At 35.6% G+C, this 25,872-nt stretch overlaps 1 protein-coding gene across 1 annotated transcript in view; it reads left to right on the top strand.

Moving 5' to 3' along the window:
* LOC143241692 (uncharacterized) overlaps nt 1-25,795 on the top strand; it is a 57,196-nt gene extending 31,401 nt beyond the window's left edge. The window contains exons 6-9 of the mRNA XM_076484923.1: nt 18,028-18,190; nt 22,764-22,864; nt 25,007-25,088; nt 25,370-25,795. Of these exons, the coding sequence (XP_076341038.1) occupies nt 18,028-18,190; nt 22,764-22,864; nt 25,007-25,024 (282 nt within the window). The 3' untranslated portion in view covers nt 25,025-25,088; nt 25,370-25,795. The remainder of the gene's footprint in view (nt 1-18,027; nt 18,191-22,763; nt 22,865-25,006; nt 25,089-25,369) is intronic.
* The last annotated feature ends 77 nt before the right edge of the window (nt 25,796-25,872 follow it).

Raw genomic sequence — 25,872 nt, 5'->3', positions numbered from 1 at the left:
ATGCTCATCTTGTTTGATTACTTGAATCAAACAACCTCCTCTTGCCCACTCAGTTTGAATTCCGATCACAGGGCTCCACCATGGACCACCTGATTCGATTTGAAATGTCAATCAAAGAAGCCTTTCTCAAACAACAACATCTTGTATCTATATTCATTGACATTGAGAAGGCTTGTGATACAACATAGAGGTACGGCATTTTGTGAGACCTCCATATATATGGGTTACGAAGCCACTTGTCCAGTTTTAGTAAAAAATTTTTTAATGGACAGGAGATTTCAAGTTTGTATGGGTTTGAAACTTTCCTGTTCTTTTCTACAGGAACTTGAGTGCCACACTTTTCAGTATAAAAATTAATGCCATCACTGAACAACCACCTCACTCTTGCAACGGAACTTTATGTCGACAACTTTCACATCTCGTGTCAGTTGTCTAACATGAGGTATATTGAGTGGCAGCTACAGACTGCCCTCGATTGTTTACTGAAATGGACCACAGCAAACAGCTTTAACCACTCTCTCTCTAAATCTGTATACATGCACTTTTGCCACTTAACGGCATATTCACCCTGATCCTGAACTCCGATCGGTGAAGTTGTGCTGTCTGTGGCCCCTGAGACAAAGTTCTTGGGGCTTATTTTTGATTGTAATCTAATCTTTATACCACACATCAAGCAGTTTTGGGTCAAATGTACAAGAGCACTGAACATCCTCCTGTCCTGTCTACCACCAATTGGCAAGCTTAATTGATGTTCAGTGCTGAAGATGTATCATATTCTTATTCAATCGTAACTCAACTAGATCACTGGTTCTGCCAGACCATTGGCTTCACAGATGCTGGACCCCATTCATCATCAAGGACTTCGCTCTGCACTGTGGCTTCCCACACTTCCCAGTTCAGAGTTTATACATAGTCTCATGAATCTTCTTTGCACCTCTGCTGTTTGCAACTGTCTTTACTATATGCTTTGAAACTTCATTCCTTACCAAAGCATCCCACCTGGGGTTGTGTTTTCTTTCCTCTGTGGGCCATACTTTTCAGAACAGAGAGTTTGCCATTGCTTTTTTTGGCCTTTGTATCCAAGCACAGTTGGATGAATTGGGTCTGTTTATGGATAATATTGCTGTATGGTCAGCCCCTCCCACCATGGCTTTTTACAGTCCCAAATAGTGACCTATCTTTAAGTCATCTGAGAAAAGCAGACACTCCTGATTGGAAATTCTGTCTGCTATTTGCTGAACATCTTTCAAACCATCCTTCCATTCCTATTTACTCAGATGGTTCGAAATCAGGTGACTGTGTGGGCTCTGCCACGGTTTATTGTGGTTTGGTGGTTGTGTGCAGAATCTTCTCTGCATCATCTGTGTTCACTGCTGAACTGTATGCCATTTCTCTTGCCCTGGATCACATAGAAGCTAAGCAGTATTCAAACTGCACTATTTACACTGACTCGCATAGTTCTCTCCTGGCCCTTGAATTGCTTCAAGTTGGATCACACCCTGTTCTCACTGATATTCAAAACTGACTGGCCCATTTCTCTTTAACATCTACTTCTGTTCAGTTTTTCTGGATATCTGGCTGTGTTGTTTTTTGTGGGAACTGGCCCCTGACACTGCAGCTAATTCTACCTGATGTGGCACTATCACTGCTGTGCCTGTTCCATTCATGGACTATGGTCCTGTATTCAAGGCTCAGCTCCATGCTATCTGGCAGTCGACTTGGAGTGAGCAATGCAAAACAAGCTATTCCAAATCAAACCCTATATTAGACTTTGGCCATCTTGCTTCCATTAGGATTGGAAAGAGGAAGTTGTTTTAACTGGACTAAGCTTGGACACAGTTTTTTAACTCATTGTTTTCTTTTATCTGGAACTGATGCACCAGTGTGTAGTTTGTGTAACATTCAGATCACAATAAGCCACATTTTACTTTCTTGTCATCGTTACGACTCATCTGTGTCACTATTTTAAACATGTTGTGTCCCAATGTTTGTCCGTAACATTGGAGAGTGTTATTGGTGACGGTGACACTGTCCACCTTGATAAAGTTTTTAGCTTTTTAATGGCCATAAATCTTTTTAATGTCATTTGAGTGTTTGATATTTATTCATTACACCTTTTTAATTGTGGTTGTCTTTAAGAATCATACTCCATCTCATTCAATTTGAAATTAGAAAATGGCTGTAACATTAAATAACTCAAACCAAGACTGGAAAGGCCAACTTCAGGAGAGTAACACTGCTGTTTGAACTATCCTTTTGAACTACCCATTAGTCATCCTGGCGAGTTATTATTAAAATTTTGCTCTACCTCTTTTAAAACTTTTGTTACTTTCCTTTTTGAAAATGGCCATAACATCAAATAACTCAGAACCAAAACTGGAAAGGCCAACTTCAGGTGACTGATGGAGGTTTTTGTACTTACCTGTTAGTCTTCCTGGCAGGTTATGATAATTACAGTGCTGCTACAACAAGTCCTTACAAGTTGTATCACTGTAGTTTTTCTCTTAACTTTGTACACTAGATGTCAACATTGGTTTAATGCTATTTTTATTTTAAATGCTGTTTTGTTTTTACCTTCATTTCCTTTTATGAATTTTACTACATTTACTTTAAGTTTAATTTTTTACAGGATGTTTGGCACAGATAGCTGAGCTGGTTTGTGTCATAAAACACTAAATCAACCAACCAACACTTCTTTTCTAGTGGAGCACGGGAGCTCTTGCAACTTCCAGTTTACCATTACTGGAGTAGTAAAGTGAGGTTTCCTCCTGAGTTGGTTTTGTACAATAAAATCAAACTTTATAGATCATATATACCCACTTGGTAAGTAGAGGGCTATTGTTACACTTTCTGATATACTGAACAATTATTATACAATAGTATAATCAGGATTCGAGGCACTTCCCTGGATGTAATTATTATACAATAGTATAATCAGGATTCGAGGCACTTCCCTGGATGTAATTATTATACAATAGTATAATCAGGATTCGAGGCACTCCCCTGGATGTTTCTGCTTGTACAGACTGCATTTGTTAAAAAAAAAAATCTTATGCGAGGTGCATCCACTAGAAGTTTTCTGCCCAGTCGCATCACACTTGGTGTAATTCCTTATACCAAAATGCTTTTTTGCCTGAGTAGGCTGCACTTGTTGACCTTTATATCTTGTGTAACGTGCTTCTGCTGGATATTTTTTGCCTGGATGATCTCACGAGCTTATGCAAGGTGATTCCACTGAATGTTTTTGCCCATATGTACTGCACTTGGCATAATTCAACATATTCCAGGATACTTCACTTGGTCTTTTCATATGTATTTTACAGTCATTTAACCCTAACCACATCTAATTATTTCATTTCTCTCTGATATCATACTAGACCTCACATCATCATTATGTTAGTTACTACTACTTGCTACATATTCAATGAAATATGTATTGACAACTAGTTGGTTGAGAAAAGCCTGTGATCACACTCATTCCTTGTTGTTTTTTTTATCATCATAATCCTATGTATCTAAGGCATTTCTTTTGAATTTTTTTTTCTGTCCTAGAAGGACTGCACTTGTTTGTCATGATATTTTATACAAGGCATTTGTACTGAAAGTTTTGCCCAGGTATACTCCACTATAACTCAAGACACAGTCTTTGGCACATAATTATGTGGGTTCATTTTTGCTCACGTACTACACCTTCAGAGTTTGTCCATGCTGTGCTGTTTCAAGTTGTGGTGAAGAGCAGTTTTTCACTAATTTGGTGCTGTACATCTCCTGAATACATTGGTGCCTGCCAATTCAGTTCCACCCTATGTGCTACTATGGTAATTACTGGATGAAGAACATATTTGTTACAGAAGCAGTGTTGTACATCACAGATGTGCTTTCTTTTAACATTCTATTCTTTCAGACTGGTCACTTTTTGCTTTAACAGATATTGATGTGCCTTCACTGGCCCCTTCACATTTGCAGTATGGGACTTTAGCTTTCCTGCGTGAGAAGAGGCAAGACCATTTCAGAAGTTAACATTCTTCAGTTTAACCCGCATATGACTTAGGAAGGTTGAAACCTTGTTCTCTACTTATCAATAAAAGTATTAATTACCCATACCAGCCATTCTGAAATACAATTTTATTTCAAGTGGGTTCCTTGTCATAAAGAATTAACATTTTCTTACCAGAATTGTATTTCGATAGGTACTTACCTCTTTTCACCCTTCTTATCCAGTAATATGCCAGTGTTTCTAGTTTGTACCCGCCAATTCTCTAAAGTGACAATTATTCTATAATATTAGAGGGAGCTAGCTGTGTTTGTATAGATGATCCAATATGATTGATGGAGGGTAGCTCATATGAATGGTACTTTTCCTGAAATGATGCGAACGGATGGGGTATGAAAGACTGGTGTGCTGTTAATAAAGTTTTTTTTTGGTCAGCAGTGCTTAAAGAGAAGACCAGCTTTAGGTGATGGGAGGTAGGTACTCATCATAAATACATTTTGAATGTAAGACCAGCTTTAGGTGATGGGAGGTAGGGACTTATCATAAATATACTTTGAATGTAAGACCAGCTTTAGGTGATGGGAGGTAGGGACTTATCATAAACATATTTTGAATGTAAGACCAGCTTTAGGTGATGGGAGGTAGGTACTCATCATAAATACATTTTGAATGTAAGACCAGCTTTAGGTGATGGGAGGTAGGTACTTATCATAAACATACTTTGAATGTAAGACCAGCTTTAGGTGATGGGAGGTAGGTACTCATCATAAATACATTTTGAATGTAAGACCAGCTTTAGGTGATGGGAGGTAGGTACTCATCATAAATACATGTAAGACCAGCTTTAGAATGTAAGACCAGCTTTAGGTGATGGGAGGTAGGTACTCATCATAAATACATTTTGAATGTAAGACCAGCTTTAGGTGATGGGAGGTAGGTACTCATCATAAATACATTTTGAATGTAAGACCAGCTTTAGGTGATGGGAGGTAGGTACTCATCATAAATACATTTTGAATGTAAGACCAGCTTTAGGTGATGGGAGGTAGGTACTCATCATAAATACATTTTGAATGTAAGACCAGCTTTAGGTGATGGGAGGTAGGCACTCATCATAAATACATTTTGAATGTAAGACCAGCTTTAGGTGATGGGAGGTAGGTACTCATCATAAATACATTTTGAATGTAAGACCAGCTTTAGGTGATGGGAGGTAGGTACTCATCATAAATACATTTTGACCAGCTTTGAATGTAAGACCAGCTTTAGGTGATGGGAGGTAGGTACTCATCATAAATACATTTTGAATGTAAGACCAGCTTTGAATGTAAGACCAGCTTTAGGTGATGGGAGGTAGGTACTCATCATAAATACATTTTGAATGTAAGACCAGCTTTAGGTGATGGGAGGTAGGTACTCATCATAAACACTTTGAATGTAAGACCAGCTTTAGGTGATGGGAGGTAGGTACTCATCATAAATACATTTTGAATGTAAGACCAGCTTTAGGTGATGGGAGGTAGGTACTCATCATAAATACATACTTTGAATGTAAGACCAGCTTTAGGTGATGGGAGGTAGGTACTCATCATAAACAATACATTTTGAATGTAAGACCAGCTTTAGGTGATGGGAGGTAGGTACTCATCATAAACATACTTTGAATGTAAGACCAGCTTTAGGTGATGGGAGGTAGGTACTTATCATAAATACATTTTGAATGTAAGACCAGCTTTAGGTGATGGGAGGTAGGTACTCCATCATAAATACATTTTGAATGTAAGACCAGCTTTAGGTGATGGGAGGTAGGTACTCACCATCATAAATACATTTTGAATGTAAGACCAGCTTTAGGTGATGGGAGGTAGGTACTCATCATAAATACATTTTGAATGTAAGACCAGCTTTAGGTGATGGGAGGTAGGTACTCATCATAAACATACATTTTGAATGTAAGACCAGCTTTAGGTGATGGGAGGTAGGTACTCATCATAAAATACATTTTGAATGTAAGACCAGCTTTAGGTGATGGGAGGTGGTAATGTAAGACCAGCTTTAGGTGATGGGAGGTAGGTACTCATCATAAATACATTTTGAATGTAAGACCAGCTTTAGGTGATGGGAGGTAGGTACTTATCATAAATACATTTTGAATGTAAGACCAGCTTTAGGTGATGGGAGGTAGGTACTTACATCATAAACATATACTTTGAATGTAAGACCAGCTTTAGGTGATGGGAGGTAGGTACTCATCATAAACAATATCTTTGAATGTAAGACCAGCTTTAGGTGATGGGAGGTAGGTACTTATCATAAATACATTTTGAATGTAAGACCAGCTTTAGGTGATGGGAGGTAGGTGTACTCATCATAAACATACTTTGAATGTAAGACCAGCTTTAGGTGATGGGAGGTAGGTACTCATCATAAATACATACTTTGAATGTAAGACCAGCTTTAGGTGATGGGAGGTAGGTACTTATCATAAATACATTTTGAATGTAAGACCAGCTTTAGGTGATGGGAGGTAGGTACTCATCATAAACACATTTTGAATGTAAGACCAGCTTTAGGTGATGGGAGGTAGGTACTCATCATAAATACATTTTGAATGTAAGACCAGCTTTAGGTGATGGGAGGTAGGTACTCATAAATACATTTTGAATGTAAGACCAGCTTTACTAGGGATCTCATCATAAATACATTTTGAATGTAAGACCAGCTTTAGGTGATGGGAGGGTAGGTACTCATCATAAATACATTTTGAATGTAAGACCAGCTTTAGGTGATGGGAGGTAGGTACTTATCATAAATACATTTTGAATGTAAGACCAGCTTTAGGTGATGGGAGGTAGGTACTCATCATAAATACATTTTGAATGTAAGACCAGCTTTAATGTAGGTGATGGGAGGTAGGTACTTATCATAAATACATTTTGAATGTAAGACCAGCTTTAGGTGATGGGAGGTAGGTACCAGCTCATCATAAATACATTTTGAATGTAAGACCAGCTTTAGGTGATGGGAGGTAGGTACTCATCATAAAACATACTTGAATGTAAGACCAGCTTTAGGTGATGGGAGGTAGGTACTCATCATCAAAATACATTTTGAATGTAAGACCAGCTTTAGGTGATGGGAGGTAGGTACTCATCATAAATACATTTTGAATGTAAGACCAGCTTTAGGTGATGGGAGGTAGGTACTCATCATAAATACATTTTGAATGTAAGACCAGCTTTAGGTGATGGGAGGTAGGTACTCATCATCATATAACATAAGACCAGCTTTAGGTGAATGTAAGACCAGCTTTAGGTGATGGGAGGTAGGTACTTATCATAAACATACTTTGAATGTAAGACCAGCTTTAGGTGATGGGAGGTAGGTACTCATCATAAAACATACCTTGAATGTAAGACCAGCTTTAGGTGATGGGAGGTAGGAAAATCATCATAAACATACTTTGAATGTAAGACCAGCTTTAGGTGATGGGAGGTAGGTACTTATCATAAATACATTTTGAATGTAAGACCAGCTTTAGGTGATGGGAGGTAGGGCACTCATCATAAAACATACTTTTGAATGTAAGACCAGCTTTAGGTGATGGGAGGTAGGTACTCATCATAAATACATTTTGAATGTAAGACCAGCTTTAGGTGATGGGAGGTAGGTACTCATCATAAATACATTTTGAATGTAAGACCAGCTTTAGGTGATGGGAGGTAGGTACTCATCATAAACATACTTTGAATGTAAGACCAGCTTTAGGTGGAGGTAGGTACTTTGAATGTAAGACCAGCTTTAGGTGATGGGAGGTAGGTACTTATCATCATTTTGAAATACATTTTGAATGTAAGACCAGCTTTAGGTGATGGGAGGTAGGTACTCATCATAAATACATAAATACATTTTGAATGTAAGACCAGCTTTAGGTGATGGGAGGTAGGTACTCATCATAAATACATTTTGAATGTAAGACCAGCTTTAGGTGATGGGAGGTAGGTACTCATCATAAACATACTTTGAATGTAAGACCAGCTTTAGGTGATGGGAGGTAGGTGCACTTATCATAAATACATTTTGAATGTAAGACCAGCTTTAGGTGATGGGAGGTAGGGTACTCATCATAAACATACTTTTGAATGTAAGACCAGCTTTAGGTGATGGGAGGTAGGTACTTATCATAAATACATTTTTGAATGTAAGACCAGCTTTAGGTGATGGGAGGTAGGTACTCATCATAAACATACTTTGAATGTAAGACCAGCTTTAGGTGATGGGAGGTAGGTACTTATCATAAATACATTTTGAATGTAAGACCAGCTTTAGGTGATGGGAGGTAGGTACTCATCATAAACATACTTTGAATGTAAGACCAGCTTTAGGTGATGGGAGGTAGGTACTCATCATAAATACATTTTGAATGTAAGACCAGCTTTAGGTGATGGGAGGTAGGTACTCATCATAAATACATTTTGAATGTAAGACCAGCTTTAGGTGATGGGAGGTAGGGTACTCATCATAAACATTATTTTGAATGTAAGACCAGCTTTAGGTGATGGGAGGTAGGTACCATCATAAATACATTTTGAATGTAAGACCAGCTTTAGGTGATGGGAGGTAGGTACTTATCATAATAAGACATTTTGAATGTAAGATCCAGCTTTAGGTGATGGGAGGTAGGGTACTCATCATAAATACATTTTGAATGTAAGACCAGCTTTAGGTGATGGGAGGTAGGTACTTATCATAAATACATTTTGAATGTAAGACCAGCTTTAGGTGATGGGAGGTAGGTACTCATCATAAATACATACTTTGAATGTAAGACCAGCTTTAGGTGATGGGAGGTAGGTACTTATCATAAATACATTTTGAATGTAAGACCAGCTTTAGGTGATGGGAGGTAGGTACTTATCATAAATACATTTTGAATGTAAGACCAGCTTTAGGTGATGGGAGGTAGGTACCATCATAAAACATACTTTGAATGTAAGACCAGCTTTAGGTGATGGGAGGTAGGTACTTATCATAAATACATTTTGAATGTAAGACCAGCTTTAGGTGATGGGAGGTAGGTACTCATCATAAACACATTTTGAATGTAAGACCAGCTTTAGGTGATGGGAGGTAGGCACCCATCATAAACACACTTTTGAATGTAAGACCAGCTTTAGGTGATGGGAGGTAGGTGAACACCAGCAGGATGGAGGTGGAGGTAGGTACATCATAAATACATTTTGAATGTAAGACCAGCTTTAGGTGATGGGAGGTAGGTACTCATCATAAATACATTTTGAATGTAAGACCAGCTTTAGGTGATGGGAGGTAGGGTACTCATCATAAATACATTTTGAATGTAAGACCAGCTTTAGGTGATGGGAGGTAGGTACTCATCATAAATACATTTTGAATGTAAGACCAGCTTTAGGTGATGGGAGGAGGTAGGTACCCATCATAAATACATTTTGAATGTAAGACCAGCTTTAGGTGATGGGAGGTAGGTACTTATCATAAATACATTTTGAATGTAAGACCAGCTTTAGGTGATGGGAGGTAGGTACTCATCATAAACACATACTTTGAATGTAAGACCAGCTTTAGGTGATGGGAGGTAGGTACTCATCAAGTAATGTACATTTTGAATGTAAGACCAGCTTTAGGTGATGGGAGGAGGTACTCATCATAAATACTTTTGAATGTAAGACCAGCTTTAGGTGATGGGAGGTAGGTACTCATCATAAATACATTTTGAATGTAAGACCAGCTTTAGGTGATGGGAGGTAGGTACTCATCATAAATACATTTTGAATGTAAGACCAGCTTTAGGTGATGGGAGGTAGGTACTCATCATAAACACATTTTGAATGTAAGACCAGCTTTAGGTGATGGGAGGTAGGTACTTCATCATAAATACATTTTGAATGTAAGACCAGCTTTAGGTGATGGGAGGTAGGTACTCATCATAAATACATTTTGAATGTAAGACCAGCTTTAGGTGATGGGAGGTAGGTACTCATCATAAAACACATTTTGAATGTAAGACCAGCTTTAGGTGATGGGAGGTAGGTACTCATCATAAATACATACTTTGAATGTAAGACCAGCTTTAGGTGATGGGAGGTAGGTACTCATTCATAAACATGAATGTCAGCATAGGTGATGGGAGGTGGTACCATCATAAATACATTTGAATGTAAGACCAGCTTTAGGTGATGGGAGGTAGGTACTCATCATAAACATACATTTTGAATGTAAGACCAGCTTTAGGTGATGGGAGGTAGGTACTCATCATAAATACATTTTGAATGTAAGACCAGCTTTAGGTGATGGGAGGTAGGTACTTATCATAAATACATTTTGAATGTAAGACCAGCTTTAGGTGATGGGAGGTAATTCATCATAAACATTTTGAATGTAAGACCAGCTTTAGGTGATGGGAGGTAGGTACTCATCATAAATACATTTTGAATGTAAGACCAGCTTTAGGTGATGGGAGGTAGGTACTTATCATAAATACATTTTGAATGTAAGACCAGCTTTAGGTGATGGGAGGTAGGTACTCATCATAAACACATTTTGAATGTAAGACCAGCTTTAGGTGATGGGAGGTAGGTACTCATCATAAATACATTTTGAATGTAAGACCAGCTTTAGGTGATGGGAGGTAGGTACCATCATAAATACATTTTGAATGTAAGACCAGCTTTAGGTGATGGGAGGTAGGTACTCATCATAAATACATTTTGAATGTAAGACCAGCTTTAGGTGATGGGAGGTAGGTACTCATCATAAATACATTTTGAATGTAAGACCAGCTTTAGGTGATGGGAGGTAGGTACTCATCATAAACATACTTTGAATGTAAGACCAGCTTTAGGTGATGGGAGGTAGGTACTTATCATAAATACATTTTGAATGTAAGACCAGCTTTAGGTGATGGGAGGTAGGTACTCATCATAAACATACTTTGAATGTAAGACCAGCTTTAGGTGATGGGAGGTAGGTACTCATCATAAATACATACTTTGAATGTAAGACCAGCTTTAGGTGATGGGAGGTAGGTACTTATCATAAATACATTTTGAATGTAAGACCAGCTTTAGGTGATGGGAGGTAGGGGTACTCATCATAAAATACATTTTGAATGTAAGACCAGCTTTAGGTGATGGGAGGTAGGTACTCATCATAAATATATTTTGAATGTAAGACCAGCTTTAGGTGATGGGAGGTAGGTATCATAAATACATTTTGAATGTAAGACCAGCTTTAGGTGATGGGAGGTAGGTACATAAATACATTTTGAATGTAAGACCAGCTTTAGGTGATGAGGAGGTAGGGTGATGGGACCATCATCATAAATACATTTTGAATGTAAGACCAGCTTTAGGTGATGGGAGGTAGGTACTCATCATAAATACATTTTGAATGTAAGACCAGCTTTAGGTGATGGGGTAGTACTCATCATAAATACATACTTTGAGTAAGACCAGCTTTAGGTGATGGGAGGTAGGTACTCATCATAAATATATTTTGAATGTAAGACCAGCTTTAGGTGATGGGAGGTAGGTACCATCATAAATACATTTTGAATGTAAGACCAGCTTTAGGTGATGGGAGGTAGGTACTCATCATAAACATACTTTGAATGTAAGACCAGCTTTAGGTGATGGGAGGTAGGTACTCATCATAAATACATTTTGAATGTAAGACCAGCTTTAGGTGATGGGAGGTAGGTACTCATCATAAATACATTTTGAATGTAAGACCAGCTTTAGGTGATGGGAGGTAGGTACTCATCATAAATACATTTTGAATGTAAGACCAGCTTTAGGTGATGGGAGGTAGGTACTCATCATAAATACATTTTGAATGTAAGACCAGCTTTAGGTGATGGGAGGTAGGTACTCATCATAAATACATAATGTAAGACCAGCTTTAGGTGATGGGAGGTAGGTACTCATCATAAACATTTTGAATGTAAGACCAGCTTTAGGTGATGGGAGGTAGGTACTCATCATAAATACATTTTGAATGTAAGACCAGCTTTAGGTGATGGGAGGTAGGTACTCATCATAAATACATTTTGAATGTAAGACCAGCTTTAGGTGATGGGAGGTAGGTACTTATCATAAATACATTTTGAATGTAAGACCAGCTTTAGGTGATGGGAGGTAGGTACTCATCATAAATACATTTTGAATGTAAGACCAGCTTTAGGTGATGGGAGGTAGGTACTCATCATAAATACATTTTGAATGTAAGACCAGCTTTAGGTGATGGGAGGTAGGTACTCATCATAAATACAATGTAAGACCAGCTTTAGATGGGAGGTAGGTAAGAATGTAAGACCAGCTTTAGGTGATGGGAGGTAGGTACTCATCATAAATACATTTTGAATGTAAGACCAGCTTTAGGTGATGGGAGGTAGGTACTCATCATAAATACATTTTGAATGTAAGACCAGCTTTAGGTGATGGGAGGTAGGTACTCATCATAAATACATTTTGAATGTAAGACCAGCTTTAGGTGATGGGAGGTAGGTACTCATCATAAATACATTTTGAATGTAAGACCAGCTTTAGGTGATGGGAGGTAGGTACTCATCATAAATACATTTTGAATGTAAGACCAGCTTTAGGTGATGGGAGGTAGGTACTCATCATAAATACATTTTGAATGTAAGACCAGCTTTAGGTGATGGGAGGTAGGTACTCATCATAAATACATTTTGAATGTAAGACCAGCTTTAGGTGATGGGAGGTAGGTACTCATCATAAATACATTTTGAATGTAAGACCAGCTTTAGGTGATGGGAGGTAGGTACTCATCATAAAGGTAGGTACTCATCACTTTTGAATGTAAGACCAGCTTTAGGTGATGGGAGGTAGGTACTCATCATAAATACATTTTGAATGTAAGACCAGCTTTAGGTGATGGGAGGTAGGTACTCATCATAAATACATTTTGAATGTAAGACCAGCTTTAGGTGATGGGAGGTAGGTACTTATCATAAATACATTTTGAATGTAAGACCAGCTTTAGGTGATGGGAGGTAGGTACTCATCATAAATACATTTTGAATGTAAGACCAGCTTTAGGTGATGGGAGGTAGGTACTCATCATAAATACATTTTTTGAATGTAAGACCAGCTTTAGGTGATGGGAGGTAGGTACTCATCATAAATACATTTTGAATGTAAGACCAGCTTTAGGTGATGGGAGGTAGGTACTCATCATAAACACACTTTGAATGTAAGACCAGCTTTAGGTGATGGGAGGTAGGTACTTATCATAAATACATTTTGAATGTAAGACCAGCTTTAGGTGATGGGAGGTAGGTACTCATCATAAATACATTTTGAATGTAAGACCAGCTTTAGGTGATGGGAGGTAGGGGAGGTACTCTTCATCATAAATACATTTTGAATGTAAGACCAGCTTTAGGTGATGGGAGGTAGGTACTTATCATAAATACATTTTGAATGTAAGACCAGCTTTAGGTGATGGGAGGTAGGTACTCATCATAAATACATTTTGAATGTAAGACCAGCTTTAGGTGATGGAAGGTAGGTACTTATCATAAATACATTTTGAATGTAAGACCAGCTTTAGGTGATGGGAGGTAGGTACTCATCATAAACACATTTTGAATGTAAGACCAGCTTTGGGTGATGGGAGGTAGGTACTTATCATAAATACATTTTGAATGTAAGACCAGCTTTAGGTGATGGGAGGTAGGTACTCATCATAAATACATTTTGAATGTAAGACCAGCTTTAGGTGATGGGAGGTAGGTACTTTGAATGTAAGACCAGCTTTAGGTGATGGGAGGTAGGTACTTATCATAAATACATTTTGAATGTAAGACCAGCTTTAGGTGATGGGAGGTAGGTACTCATCATAAATACATTTTGAATGTAAGACCAGCTTTAGGTGATGGGAGGTAGGTACTCATCATAAATACATTTTGAATGTAAGACCAGCTTTAGGTGATGGGAGGTAGGTACTCATCATAAATACATTTTGAATGTAAGACCAGCTTTAGGTGATGGGAGGTAGGTACTTATCATAAATACATTTGAATGTAAGACCAGCTTTAGGTGATGGGAGGTAGGTACTCATCATAAATACATTTTGAATGTAAGACCAGCTTTAGGTGATGGGAGGTAGGTACTCATCATAAATACATTTTGAATGTAAGACCAGCTTTAGGTGATGGGAGGTAGGTACTCATCATAAATACATTTTGAATGTAAGACCAGCTTTAGGTGATGGGAGGTAGGTACTCATCATAAAACACTTTTTGAATGTAAGACCAGCTTTAGGTGATGGGAGGTAGGTACTTATCATCAATACATTTTGAATGTAAGACCAGCTTTAGGTGATGGGAGGTAGGTACTTCATAAATACATACTTTGAATGTAAGACCAGCTTTAGGTGATGGGAGGTAGGTACTCATCATAAATACATTTTGAATGTAAGACCAGCTTTAGGTGATGGGAGGTAGGTACTCATCATAAATACATTTTGAATGTAAGACCAGCTTTAGGTGATGGGAGGTAGGTACTCATCATAAATACATTTTGAATGTAAGACCAGCTTTAGGTGATGGGAGGTAGGACTCATCAAAAACATTTTGAATGTAAGACCAGCTTTAGGTGATGGGAGGTAGGTACTCATCATAAATACATTTTGAATGTAAGACCAGCTTTAGGTGATGGGAGGTAGGTACTCATCATAAACATACTTTGAATGTAAGACCAGCTTTAGGTGATGGGAGGTAGGTACTCATCATAAATACATTTTGAATGTAAGACCAGCTTTAGGTGATGGGAGGTAGGTACTTATCATAAATACATTTTGAATGTAAGACCAGCTTTAGGTGATGGGAGGTAGGTACTCATCATAAATACATTTTGAATGTAAGACCAGCTTTAGGTGATGGGAGGTAGGTACTCATCATAAACATACTTTGAATGTAAGACCAGCTTTAGGTGATGGGAGGTAGGTACTTATCATAAATACATTTTGAATGTAAGACCAGCTTTAGGTGATGGGAGGTAGGGACTCATCATAAACATACTTTGAATGTAAGACCAGCTTTAGGTGATGGGAGGTAGGTACTCATCATAAATACATTTTGAATGTAAGACCAGCTTTAGGTGATGGGAGGTAGGTACTTATCATAAATACATTTTGAATGTAAGACCAGCTTTAGGTGATGGGAGGTAGGTACTCATCATAAATACATTTTGAATGTAAGACCAGCTTTAGGTGATGGGAGGTAGGTACTCATCATAAACATACTTTGAATGTAAGACCAGCTTTAGGTGATGGGAGGTAGGTACTCATCATAAATACATTTTGAATGTAAGACCAGCTTTAGGTGATGGGAGGTAGGTACTCATCATAAACATACTTTGAATGTAAGACCAGCTTTAGGTGATGGGAGGTAGGTACTCATCATAAATACATTTTGAATGTAAGACCAGCTTTAGGTGATGGGAGGTAGGTACTTATCATAAATACATTTTGAATGTAAGACCAGCTTTAGGTGATGGGAGGTAGGTACTCATCATAAACATACTTTGAATGTAAGACCAGCTTTAGGTGATGGGAGGTAGGTACTCATCATAAATACATTTTGAATGTAAGACCAGCTTTAGGTGATGGGAGGTAGGTACTTATCATAAATACATCCAGCTTTAGGTGATGGGAGGTAGGGACTCATATAAACATACTTTGAATGTAAGACCAGCTTTAGGTGATGGGAGGTAGGTACTCATCATAAACATACTTTGAATGTAAGACCAGCTTTAGGTGATGGGAGGTGGAGGTACTTATCATAAATACATTTTGAATGTAAGACCAGCTTTAGGTGATGGGAGGTAGGTACTCATCATAAATACATTTTGAATGTAAGACCAGCTTTAGGTGATGGGAGGTAGGTACTCATCATAAATACATTTTGAATGTAAGACCAGCTTTAGGTGATGGGAGGTAGGTACTACATCATAAATACATTTTGAATGTAAGACCAGCTTTAGGTGATGGGAGGTAGGTACTCATCATAAATATATTTTGAATGTAAGACCAGCTTTAGGTGATGGGAGGTAGGTACTCATCATAAATACATTTTGAATGTAAGACCAGCTTTAGGTGATGGGAGGTAGGTACTCATCATAAATACATTTTGAATGTAAGACCAGCTTTAGGTGATGGGAGGTAGGTACTCATCATAAATACATTTTGAATGTAAGACCAGCTTTAGGTGATGGGAGGTAGGTACTCATCATAAACACATTTTGAATGTAAGACCAGCTTTAGGTGATGGGAGGTAGGTACCAGCTTTAGGTGATGGGAGGTAGGTACTTATCATAAATACATTTTGAATGTAAGACCAGCTTTAGGTGATGGGAGGTAGGTACTCATCATAAATACATTTTGAATGTAAGACCAGCTTTAGGTGATGGGAGGTAGGTACTCATCATAAATACATTTTGAATGTAAGACCAGCTTTAGGTGATGGGAGGTAGGTACTTATCATAAATACATTTTGAATGTAAGACCAGCTTTAGGTGATGGGAGGTAGGTACTCATCATAAATGTAAGACATTTAGGTGATGGGAGGTAGGTACTTAAACATGAATGTAAGACCAGCTTTAGGTGATGGGAGGTAGGGACTCATCATAAACATACTTTGAATGTAAGACCAGCTTTAGGTGATGGGAGGTAGGTACTTATCATAAATACATTTTGAATGTAAGACCAGCTTTAGGTGATGGGAGGTAGGTACTTATCATAAATACATTTTGAATGTAAGACCAGCTTTAGGTGATGGGAGGTAGGTACTTATCATAAATACATTTTGAATGTAAGACCAGCTTTAGGTGATGGGAGGTAGGTACTCATCATAAATACATTTTGAATGTAAGACCAGCTTTAGGTGATGGGAGGTAGGTACTCATCATAAATACATTTTGAATGTAAGACCAGCTTTAGGTGATGGGAGGTAGGGACTCATCATAAATACATTTTGAATGTAAGACCAGCTTTAGGTGATGGGAGGTAGGTACTTATCATAAATACATTTTGAATGTAAGACCAGCTTTAGGTGATGGGAGGTAGGTACTCATCATAAATACATTTTGAATGTAAGACCAGCTTTAGGTGATGGGAGGTAGGTACTTATCATAAATACATTTTGAATGTAAGACCAGCTTTAGGTGATGGGAGGTAGGGACTCATCATAAACATACTTTGAATGTAAGACCAGCTTTAGGTGATGGGAGGTAGGTACTTATCATAAATACATTTTGAATGTAAGACCAGCTTTAGGTGATGGGAGGTAGGTACTCATCATAAACATACTTTGAATGTAAGACCAGCTTTAGGTGATGGGAGGTAGGTACTCATCATAAATACATTTTGAATGTAAGACCAGCTTTAGGTGATGGGAGGTAGGTACTCATCATAAATACATTTTGAATGTAAGACCAGCTTTAGGTGATGGGAGGTAGGTACTCATCATAAATACATTTTGAATGTAAGACCAGCTTTAGGTGATGGGAGGTAGGTACTTATCATAAATACATTTTGAATGTAAGAAGACATTAACTTTTCAACCTACACTTCTTTGTGCCACATGACACTTCTCTATAAATTTCTCAGTTTGTTTTATTTCTACCCTTAATATGATTTTTTGAGTTTGCTACAACATCTGTGCTTCTAATATTAATATTACCAAGCCAAAATATATGTGGATAAACTCCAAATGTTTTTATCTATTTGTCGTGCATCCGTGTGTGTGTGTGTGTGTGTATGTATAAGTTAAAACTGCTTGCTGTACTCTTCTATCACATTACGTCTTTCAAAATAATGTTCAGTAATTCTTTTACATTTGTTGTTGAATTATTTATAACCATAAGTGAAAAGTGGTGTTAATTTTTGTATAAAATGCTCTTTATCTCATGTTTTTAAATTAGTATTTGTGTATTTTTTCTTGATGGTATTAGCTATTTTTCTTTTAGAACATACTTGTTGATGTAGAAATTGGACAAAGTAGTGATGGCAGCACATCCAAGTTCAGTGACAGTAATGATGAAGTTGTTGATTATTCACAACATACAAGTATGAAAAATGAACCAAGTCATGAATTTCAACAAACTAACACTGGATTGGAAGTTTTATCAAGTGAGTATAACTAATTAAACATATGAGGATAGACAATAGAAGAAAATTGTGAAATAAAGTTAACCCTGTTGTTACTGGTATTCTTTACTGCATATAACACAAGGTTTTACATTCAATATGTTATCATACTTTTATTCTCTGTGTTATATTGTCACTGGTATTCTTTAGGGCATATAACACAAGGTTTTACATTCAATATTTTATCATACTTTTTATTCTCTGTGTTATATTGTCACCGGTATTCTTTAGTGCATATAGCACAAGGTTTTACATTCAATATTTTATCATACGTTTTATTTTTTGTGTTATACAAGTTAGTAAAACATAAAATTTAGGTAATAACCAATATTTTAATAACATATAAGTTTTAATTTCTTAGTTTCAAAAAACCTTATAATGTTTACTTAAAGACTGACAAGTTTTGTGAAGATATACATGCAATATTAAAAGGTAGTATCAAGTTTACAAAGACTTTGATTATGTATAAAGAGGTCAAATGAGGTCATTCACATCAAGCAAGCCCATGTAAAGAGTTAATTGTGTAAGTTTTTGTTGAGTAAACATTGTAATAGAGAAATTATTTCAGGTTTTGTTGAGACTTGTATTTGTTTTATTTTTATGATATCCATTGTATAAGGCATTTGTGATGTAATTGGAATGCCTGGTGAGGTGAGACAATGTCAGAAGCAGTGTTAAATATGCTCAAAACAAACAAGAATGAAGTCTAAAGCTTTTCCATGCATGAACAAACTGACTTGTGGCCAACTTTAATGTGGGAGTAGTATTGATGAAGGTCAAATCCAATTTAAAGTAAACTCGATAGTTTAAAGTGATTTCAGTCACTAAAATGTGTCATGAGTGATTTTCCAGTATTAGCTTACCTTGAGAGGGTTTCTTCATTTATTTATATACAATTACCAGTGACAACTGTTATAAACACAGGATGGAATGGAGTGTTGTAGTGTAATGTAACATCTACCAAATAACGTTACTGTAGTAAGAAGAAAGACCTGCTTGTAGATGTAGTGTATAATGAACAGTTCTGGTATTACTTGTATAGTTGATAATTTACTGTTAAAGTACACCATACATTGTTGATGTGGTGAACCTTGTAATAGTTGTAGATATAATCTTTTTATATGCAAAAATGGCTCGTTTGGGTTGAGAAAATATTTTACATAGAAGAGCGAACAATGTTTCGACCTTCTTCGGTCATCGTCAGGTTCACAAAGAAAGAGGTAACTGATCGGAAGCTGACCACATGTTTGAAAGGGATTGTGTAACTGAGTGTCGGAATGTAGAGGGCGGTATTAGATGTTTGAATATATAATTTTATTTATTTTATTATATTAATATAGGTATAAAGGCATTCCTTTATATTGGTTTATTTTGGGTTTAAGTTGTTGTATAAGTAAGGCTTCTTTAATTTTATGCTTTGTTTCTTTATTTAGTATTTGAGTGTTTTCTATGGTTATGTTGTGTTTATTTGACTTGCAGTATTCGAAAACGTGTGAAGGTGACTTTTTATGTTCTTTAAATCTGGTTTCCATTTTTCTACTTGTTACTCCAATATAGAAGTTGTGGCAGTTATCACATTGTATTTTGTAAATAATGTTGGTGTGGTGTTTGTCAGTGTAGTTTTTACATAGTATAGACCTCAGTTTTGTGCCTGGTTTTTGAATAAATTTGGTATTAACTGGAATGTCATATTTTGTTACTAGTTTTGCCAAATGTTGTTTATTTGTTTGCTGATGTCAGAATATATGGTATACAGCAGTATATGGTTTCGTGATTTTTTGATTCGTGAGATATGGAATAAATGAAAATTCCATTTATGAGTGAATACTAACCATGCTTAGAGAATAAGTCTTTAAAGGATTTGTATCCATCTTTAGGAACATACTAGTGAACATAGTGTAGAATCACATGACAGCTGGGATACATTTGTTTTAGCCTGTTTCTGCAGGTTTCATTTACAGAGCATAACAGTGTTTTAGTAGTTTTTATAAACTGCTTTTTGTTTGTTATACCAATTAATAACATAATAGTATATACGTTTTAAGCCATTAATATTATAAGGCAATATTTTAAAATATTCTGTATTTCCCTAGTGACACGTTTTCTCTAGACATTTCCTTATGTCTGTTTAATCCCTCCAGTAAATATTAAGTTAAACATAAATAACTCACTATAAAATCATCATTACTCCATCAAACCATAATTTTTTTAGCCTTCAGTTTTGTTTGGTTACAGAGCTATCAAGTAGAAAGTTAAGTCACTTGCATCACATTCTGTCTTTCAGAATTGTTTAATACTTCTGTCAGACATTTAATTCTTCATCATCTGTAACTAAAGCCAATATATTATATTATGTTGTGTTTTGAACAGAAAATTGTCAGTTTTGCTTGTAGTACTAGCTTAGTTTCCAAGGGAAAGATAATGACTAGCTTGGATGAATTTATAACAGCTCTTGTTGGATAGTTAACATGCTTGAAAAATTGTGTTAGAGAAAATTGTATGCTTGTTACATGTTATTCTGTGTTCTTTAGTGTCTTATTTAATTAAATAACAATTCTTTAGTTCATTACTACCATTAGTAATATAAAGTAGGATTAGGTTTTGTTAACAGATGACAGCAAGAAAAGGAGTGTAGGGTAAGTTCTGTATTTCTTGTTTATTCTTTATTTATGATTATAAAAGTAACTGAAATGTAAAAATAAAGATCTATTTAGATTAATTAAGGTTAGATTATGTGAAATAAATAATATTTCTGAGGTATGCATGTAAACAACTTGTAGGTAATGTAATTAGGAAATGTAGTGTGAACTTCATGTTCCCTAAATTATTTAGAAATTAGGACTGAAATAGTGGTTAGACTCATTTATAGAGTAACAAAACAATAATATTTATTTGTAAATTGAAGTATACTGTTAAAAGATTAAAACTAAGTGTGTTAAACAATTATTGTTTCATATTACAAATCATTCCAGAAATAAAACATGGGATATTATTATTATTATTATTATTTTTAATGTAGTTATGAGTTTGGTCAAACTGGCCAACACCTTATTGAGAAAATATAAAATTTTACTGAAAACAAATGTTTGAAATGTATTTAAGAGTTTTTAGAAATTATGTGAATGAAGTTTGAGATGACGAAAAGTGTTTTTTAATCTTAACATGAAAATAACTTACCCGGTGGGACTATTCAAAACAAATACTCAATGTTCACAAACAAATCTTTTTTTTTTTAGTTTATTTAAAATACTTCTAAAAATATGCTTTTGAGGATGTGAAAGACTTGATTTTTTACTGAAAGCCCATTTTGTGAAGATATAGAAACTATATTAAAAGGTAGTAGTATCAAATCTACAAAGACTTTAATCAAGTACAAAGTGTTTACATGGTTGGTCAAATCGACCCAGTCCAAATTGAGATAATGGTTTGAAGCTGTGTTAGAATGCTATATGTTTGTTCATAAGAAGGAATTAGTTTCAAATTTTAATTGTTGTTGCTCTAGAAATGTTAATTTGCAAAGGGTGTTCAGAAATTATTGAATCACTATTAATAGGAAAGAATGAAAAATAAACAACTGCAGTTATTAGAGTGATAGAGACTGTTATGATACCTCAATATGGCCACTGTTTGGGGATAAGAGGATGACCACATGGTCACTGATCTCAGGCACATGTTCCAAGATTTCTGAAGTAATCAACATGATGTTACCAGTTATTTAAATGTGCAGTGTTGTCAAATCTAGTTCCCTCCCATCAACCTGTTTTAAATCTAGTAATAACAAACTCTCCCTGTATTGTGTGTTATGAATGATGTCTATGTTGTAACACTATGTAACAACATTTGTACTTTTACTTGTTCCTGGACAGAAAGTGTTATTTCCCAATTGGTTAGGCCTAAAGTAAATGTAAAAGACCTATTCTTCTCTTGAAACTTTGCTTTTGTGACCTGGGAGCATATAACGAAAACATGATGGGAGACTATATTTGGGGGGCTGATGTGTCAAAGTGATTTGCATTACAGTTGCAAATCATGAAAAACTACTCACTTCTAAACATTTTTGTGTAACTTTAGTATAAATACATGTAAATTTTGATTCATATGTTGTTTTATTCAGACCTTATGTAAATGAAAATGTGCAAATTTGCCTGTTTTTACATAGAAAATAGGTTAATTTCTAAATTTCATTATCCAGTCACTAAAGCAAAATTTGAATGGAATAATGGCTGTTTTCTATACTTTTACAATATAAGCAATTAAGAAATAACATATACTATCCACAAACAAAATTTGTGTTACTTAGTGTAATATTATTAGAATAGTTAATTTATGAAAAAGTTGCTAATGAAAAATGGAATTTGGTAGAAGAATATTCCAAAATTATTATTCTTGTTAATATAATTATATCTCAGTATATCAGTATGATTGTTAAGGATAGACAGGTGGAACAAGACTAGTGTAAAGAAAACTTGTCATTTCACAGACAGAACTTGTTATAATGTAGCAACACACAGAAGTCAAATGTTCTGTTATAAAAATATTTATTTTATACCTCTAGTGACAAGAGAAGATGCTTCTCCAGAAGAAGGACCTTCATTCTCAGTCTTTGGTTATGAAATACAAAAAGAAAATTCCAATGGAATGTCAAAGGAAACTGAGGTAATTTGTGTATACGATACGATAGCTAGATAATTGTAGAGAACATTTATGTAGTACTGAGGTTGTGTAATGTCTCAAAGGAAACTGAGGTAATTTGTGTATACGATAATGATAGCTAGATAATTGTAGAGAACATTTATGTAGTACTGAGGTTGTGTAATGTCTCAAAGGAAACTGAGGTAATTTGTGTATACGATACGATAGCTAGATAATTGTAGAGAACATTTATGTAGTACTGAGGTTGTGTAATGTCTCAAAGGAAACTGAGGTAATTTGTGTATACTGACACGATAGATAGCTAGATAACTGTAGAGAACATTTATGTAGTACTGAGGTTGTGTAATGTCTCAAAGGAAACTGAGGTAATTTGTGTATAACGATACGATAGCTAGATAATTGTAGAGAACATTTATGTAGTACTGAGGTTGTGTAATGTCTCAAAGGAAACTGAGGTAATTTGTGTATAATGACACGATAGCTAGATAATTGTAGAGAACATTTATGTAGTACTGAGGTTGTGTAATGTCTCAAAGGAAACTGAGGTAATTTGTGTATACGATACGATAGCTAGATAATTGTAGAGAACATTTATATAGTACTGAGGTTGTGTAATGTCTCAAAGGAAACTGAGGTAATTTGTGTATACGATACGATAGCTAGATAATTGTAGAGAACATTTATGTAGTACTGAGGTTGTGTAATGTCTCAAAGGAAACTGAGGTAATTTGTGTATACGATACGATAGCTAGATAATTGTAGAGAACATTTATGTAGTACTGAGGTTGTATAATGTCTAAAAGGAAACTGAGGTATCTACAAACCATCACAGTATATATAATGGAAGTTTGATGTTATGAAGACATAGCTACAGTGACATCGTTTCTATAAACCATCACAGTATATATAATGGAAGTTTGATGTTATGAAGACATAGCTACAGTGACATCATTTCTATAAACCATCACAGTATATATAATGGAAGTTTGATGTTATGAAGACATAGCTACAGTGACATCGTTTCTATAAACCATCACAGTATATATAATGGAAGTTTGATGTTATGAAGACATAGCTACAGTGACATCATTTCTATAAACCATCACAGTATATATAATGGAAGTTTGATGTTATGAAGACATAGCTACAGTGATATCGTTTCTATAAACCATCACAGTATATATAATGGAAGTTTGATCTTATGAAGATGTAGCTACAGTGACATCGTTTCTATAAACCATCACAGTATATATAATGGAAGTTTGATGTTATGAAGACATAGCTACAGTGATATCGTTTCTATAAACCATCACAGTATATATAATGGAAGTTTGATCTTATGAAGACGTAGCTACAGTGACATCGTTTCTATAAACCATCACAGTTTGTATAATGGAAGTTTGATGTTATGAAGACGTAGCTGCAGTGACATCGTTTCTATAAACCATCACAGTATATATAATGGAAGTTTGATGTTATGAAGACATAGCTACAGTGACATCGTTTCTATAAACCATCACAGTTTGTATAATGGAAGTTTGATGTTATGAAGACATAGCTACAGTGACATCGTTTCTATAAACCATCACAGTTTGTATAATGGAAGTTTGATGTTATGAAGACATAGCTACAGTGACATCGTTTCTATAAACCATCACAGTATATATAATGGAAGTTTGATCTTATGAAGATGTAGCTACAGTGACGTCATTTCTATAAACCATCACAGTTTGTATAATGGAAGTTTGATGTTATGAAGACGTAGCTACAGTGACATCGTTTCTACCATCACAGTATATATAATGGAAGTGATGTTATGAAGACATAGGAAAAGTAATTAGTGTATGTGCTCATAAACATCCTATACCTGACTTGTTGATGCTGTCCATTTTGTGCTAGCCAGCATTTTTAACTTTGCATCTTTTTTTATCGACCAGTTTTAGATCATCTCTGCATATCTCCTACTAACAACAAGTAAGTAATCTATATTGATAATATATACAGAATCTCTGTTCAATAGTTTTAGGATATAGTTCTTTAATAAAATAGTGTAACTGTTTTCTATTTTGGCATAACTGTTTCTGAAATTAGTGATAAACATTGTAGAAGACATTGTAACATGCATGTATTTTTTTTTTCTTCTAGCAAACAATTCTCTTGTGAAGTTATTTCAACTTCCACGGCATTATCCACATATTAGTGAAAGATTAGTGGCTCTTACCTGAAAGTAAGTAATCATTATTTGTAATAAACATAGATTCTATTTGATACTTTTAGGGTATGGCTGTTGATTAAAATCTAATGTAGCTTGTTCATCTTAGCATGCACTGCTTCTGAAACTTGTGGTGTATGTAAGAGAACGTGTGTGTAGAGAAAGAATGCACTTACATAATGTATGTAATATCAATATTTAATGGTATAAAATAAATACAAAGTTTAATGACACAATAAATGCAATATAAACAAATCAAACATTAAATGGTACTAAACAATCTTTTTTATTTCTAGGAATGAAATATAAAGAAAGAGGAGACAATAATTATGTAAAAACAAAGTCCAGACATAGAGTTCCTTCTAAATGTTTTATTTTTGTCTGGTGAAGGGGGTATGTTAGAGGCATCTGAAGTAGAAGAACTGGATTTCACTATTTCAATGCTTCTAATGGAAGCCAGGTACAAAAGTAAATAGGTAAAAATACTGAACAAGCTTTTCATGATTCTGTTCTATGGACAGATAAGGGTGAAGATAATCCTGAAGAACCCAGCCCAGGTACATTTCATGAAGAACCCTGAAAAAGGACAGGCAGAACACAAAGGAGTAAGGGAAGAGGCAGAGTAGCTGGAGCCAAAGTAAGACTATTACTTCCAAGCAAGAAAGGCCACTTTCTTTCAGTGATGCCTGGTTGTGGTTGGAAGTCACTGAAGAGGAACAAAATCTTTTTCCACTTTTTACAGAGGTGAACCTAACATGACCTCTGCAAAAAATGTTTTAGCTTATTTTATGCTATTTTC

This window comes from Tachypleus tridentatus, unplaced genomic scaffold (assembly GCF_004210375.1).
Source record: "Tachypleus tridentatus isolate NWPU-2018 unplaced genomic scaffold, ASM421037v1 Hic_cluster_1, whole genome shotgun sequence".
Taxonomy (NCBI): Eukaryota; Metazoa; Arthropoda; class Merostomata; order Xiphosura; family Limulidae; genus Tachypleus; species Tachypleus tridentatus.
This window is presented reverse-complemented; position numbering and strand designations above follow the sequence as displayed.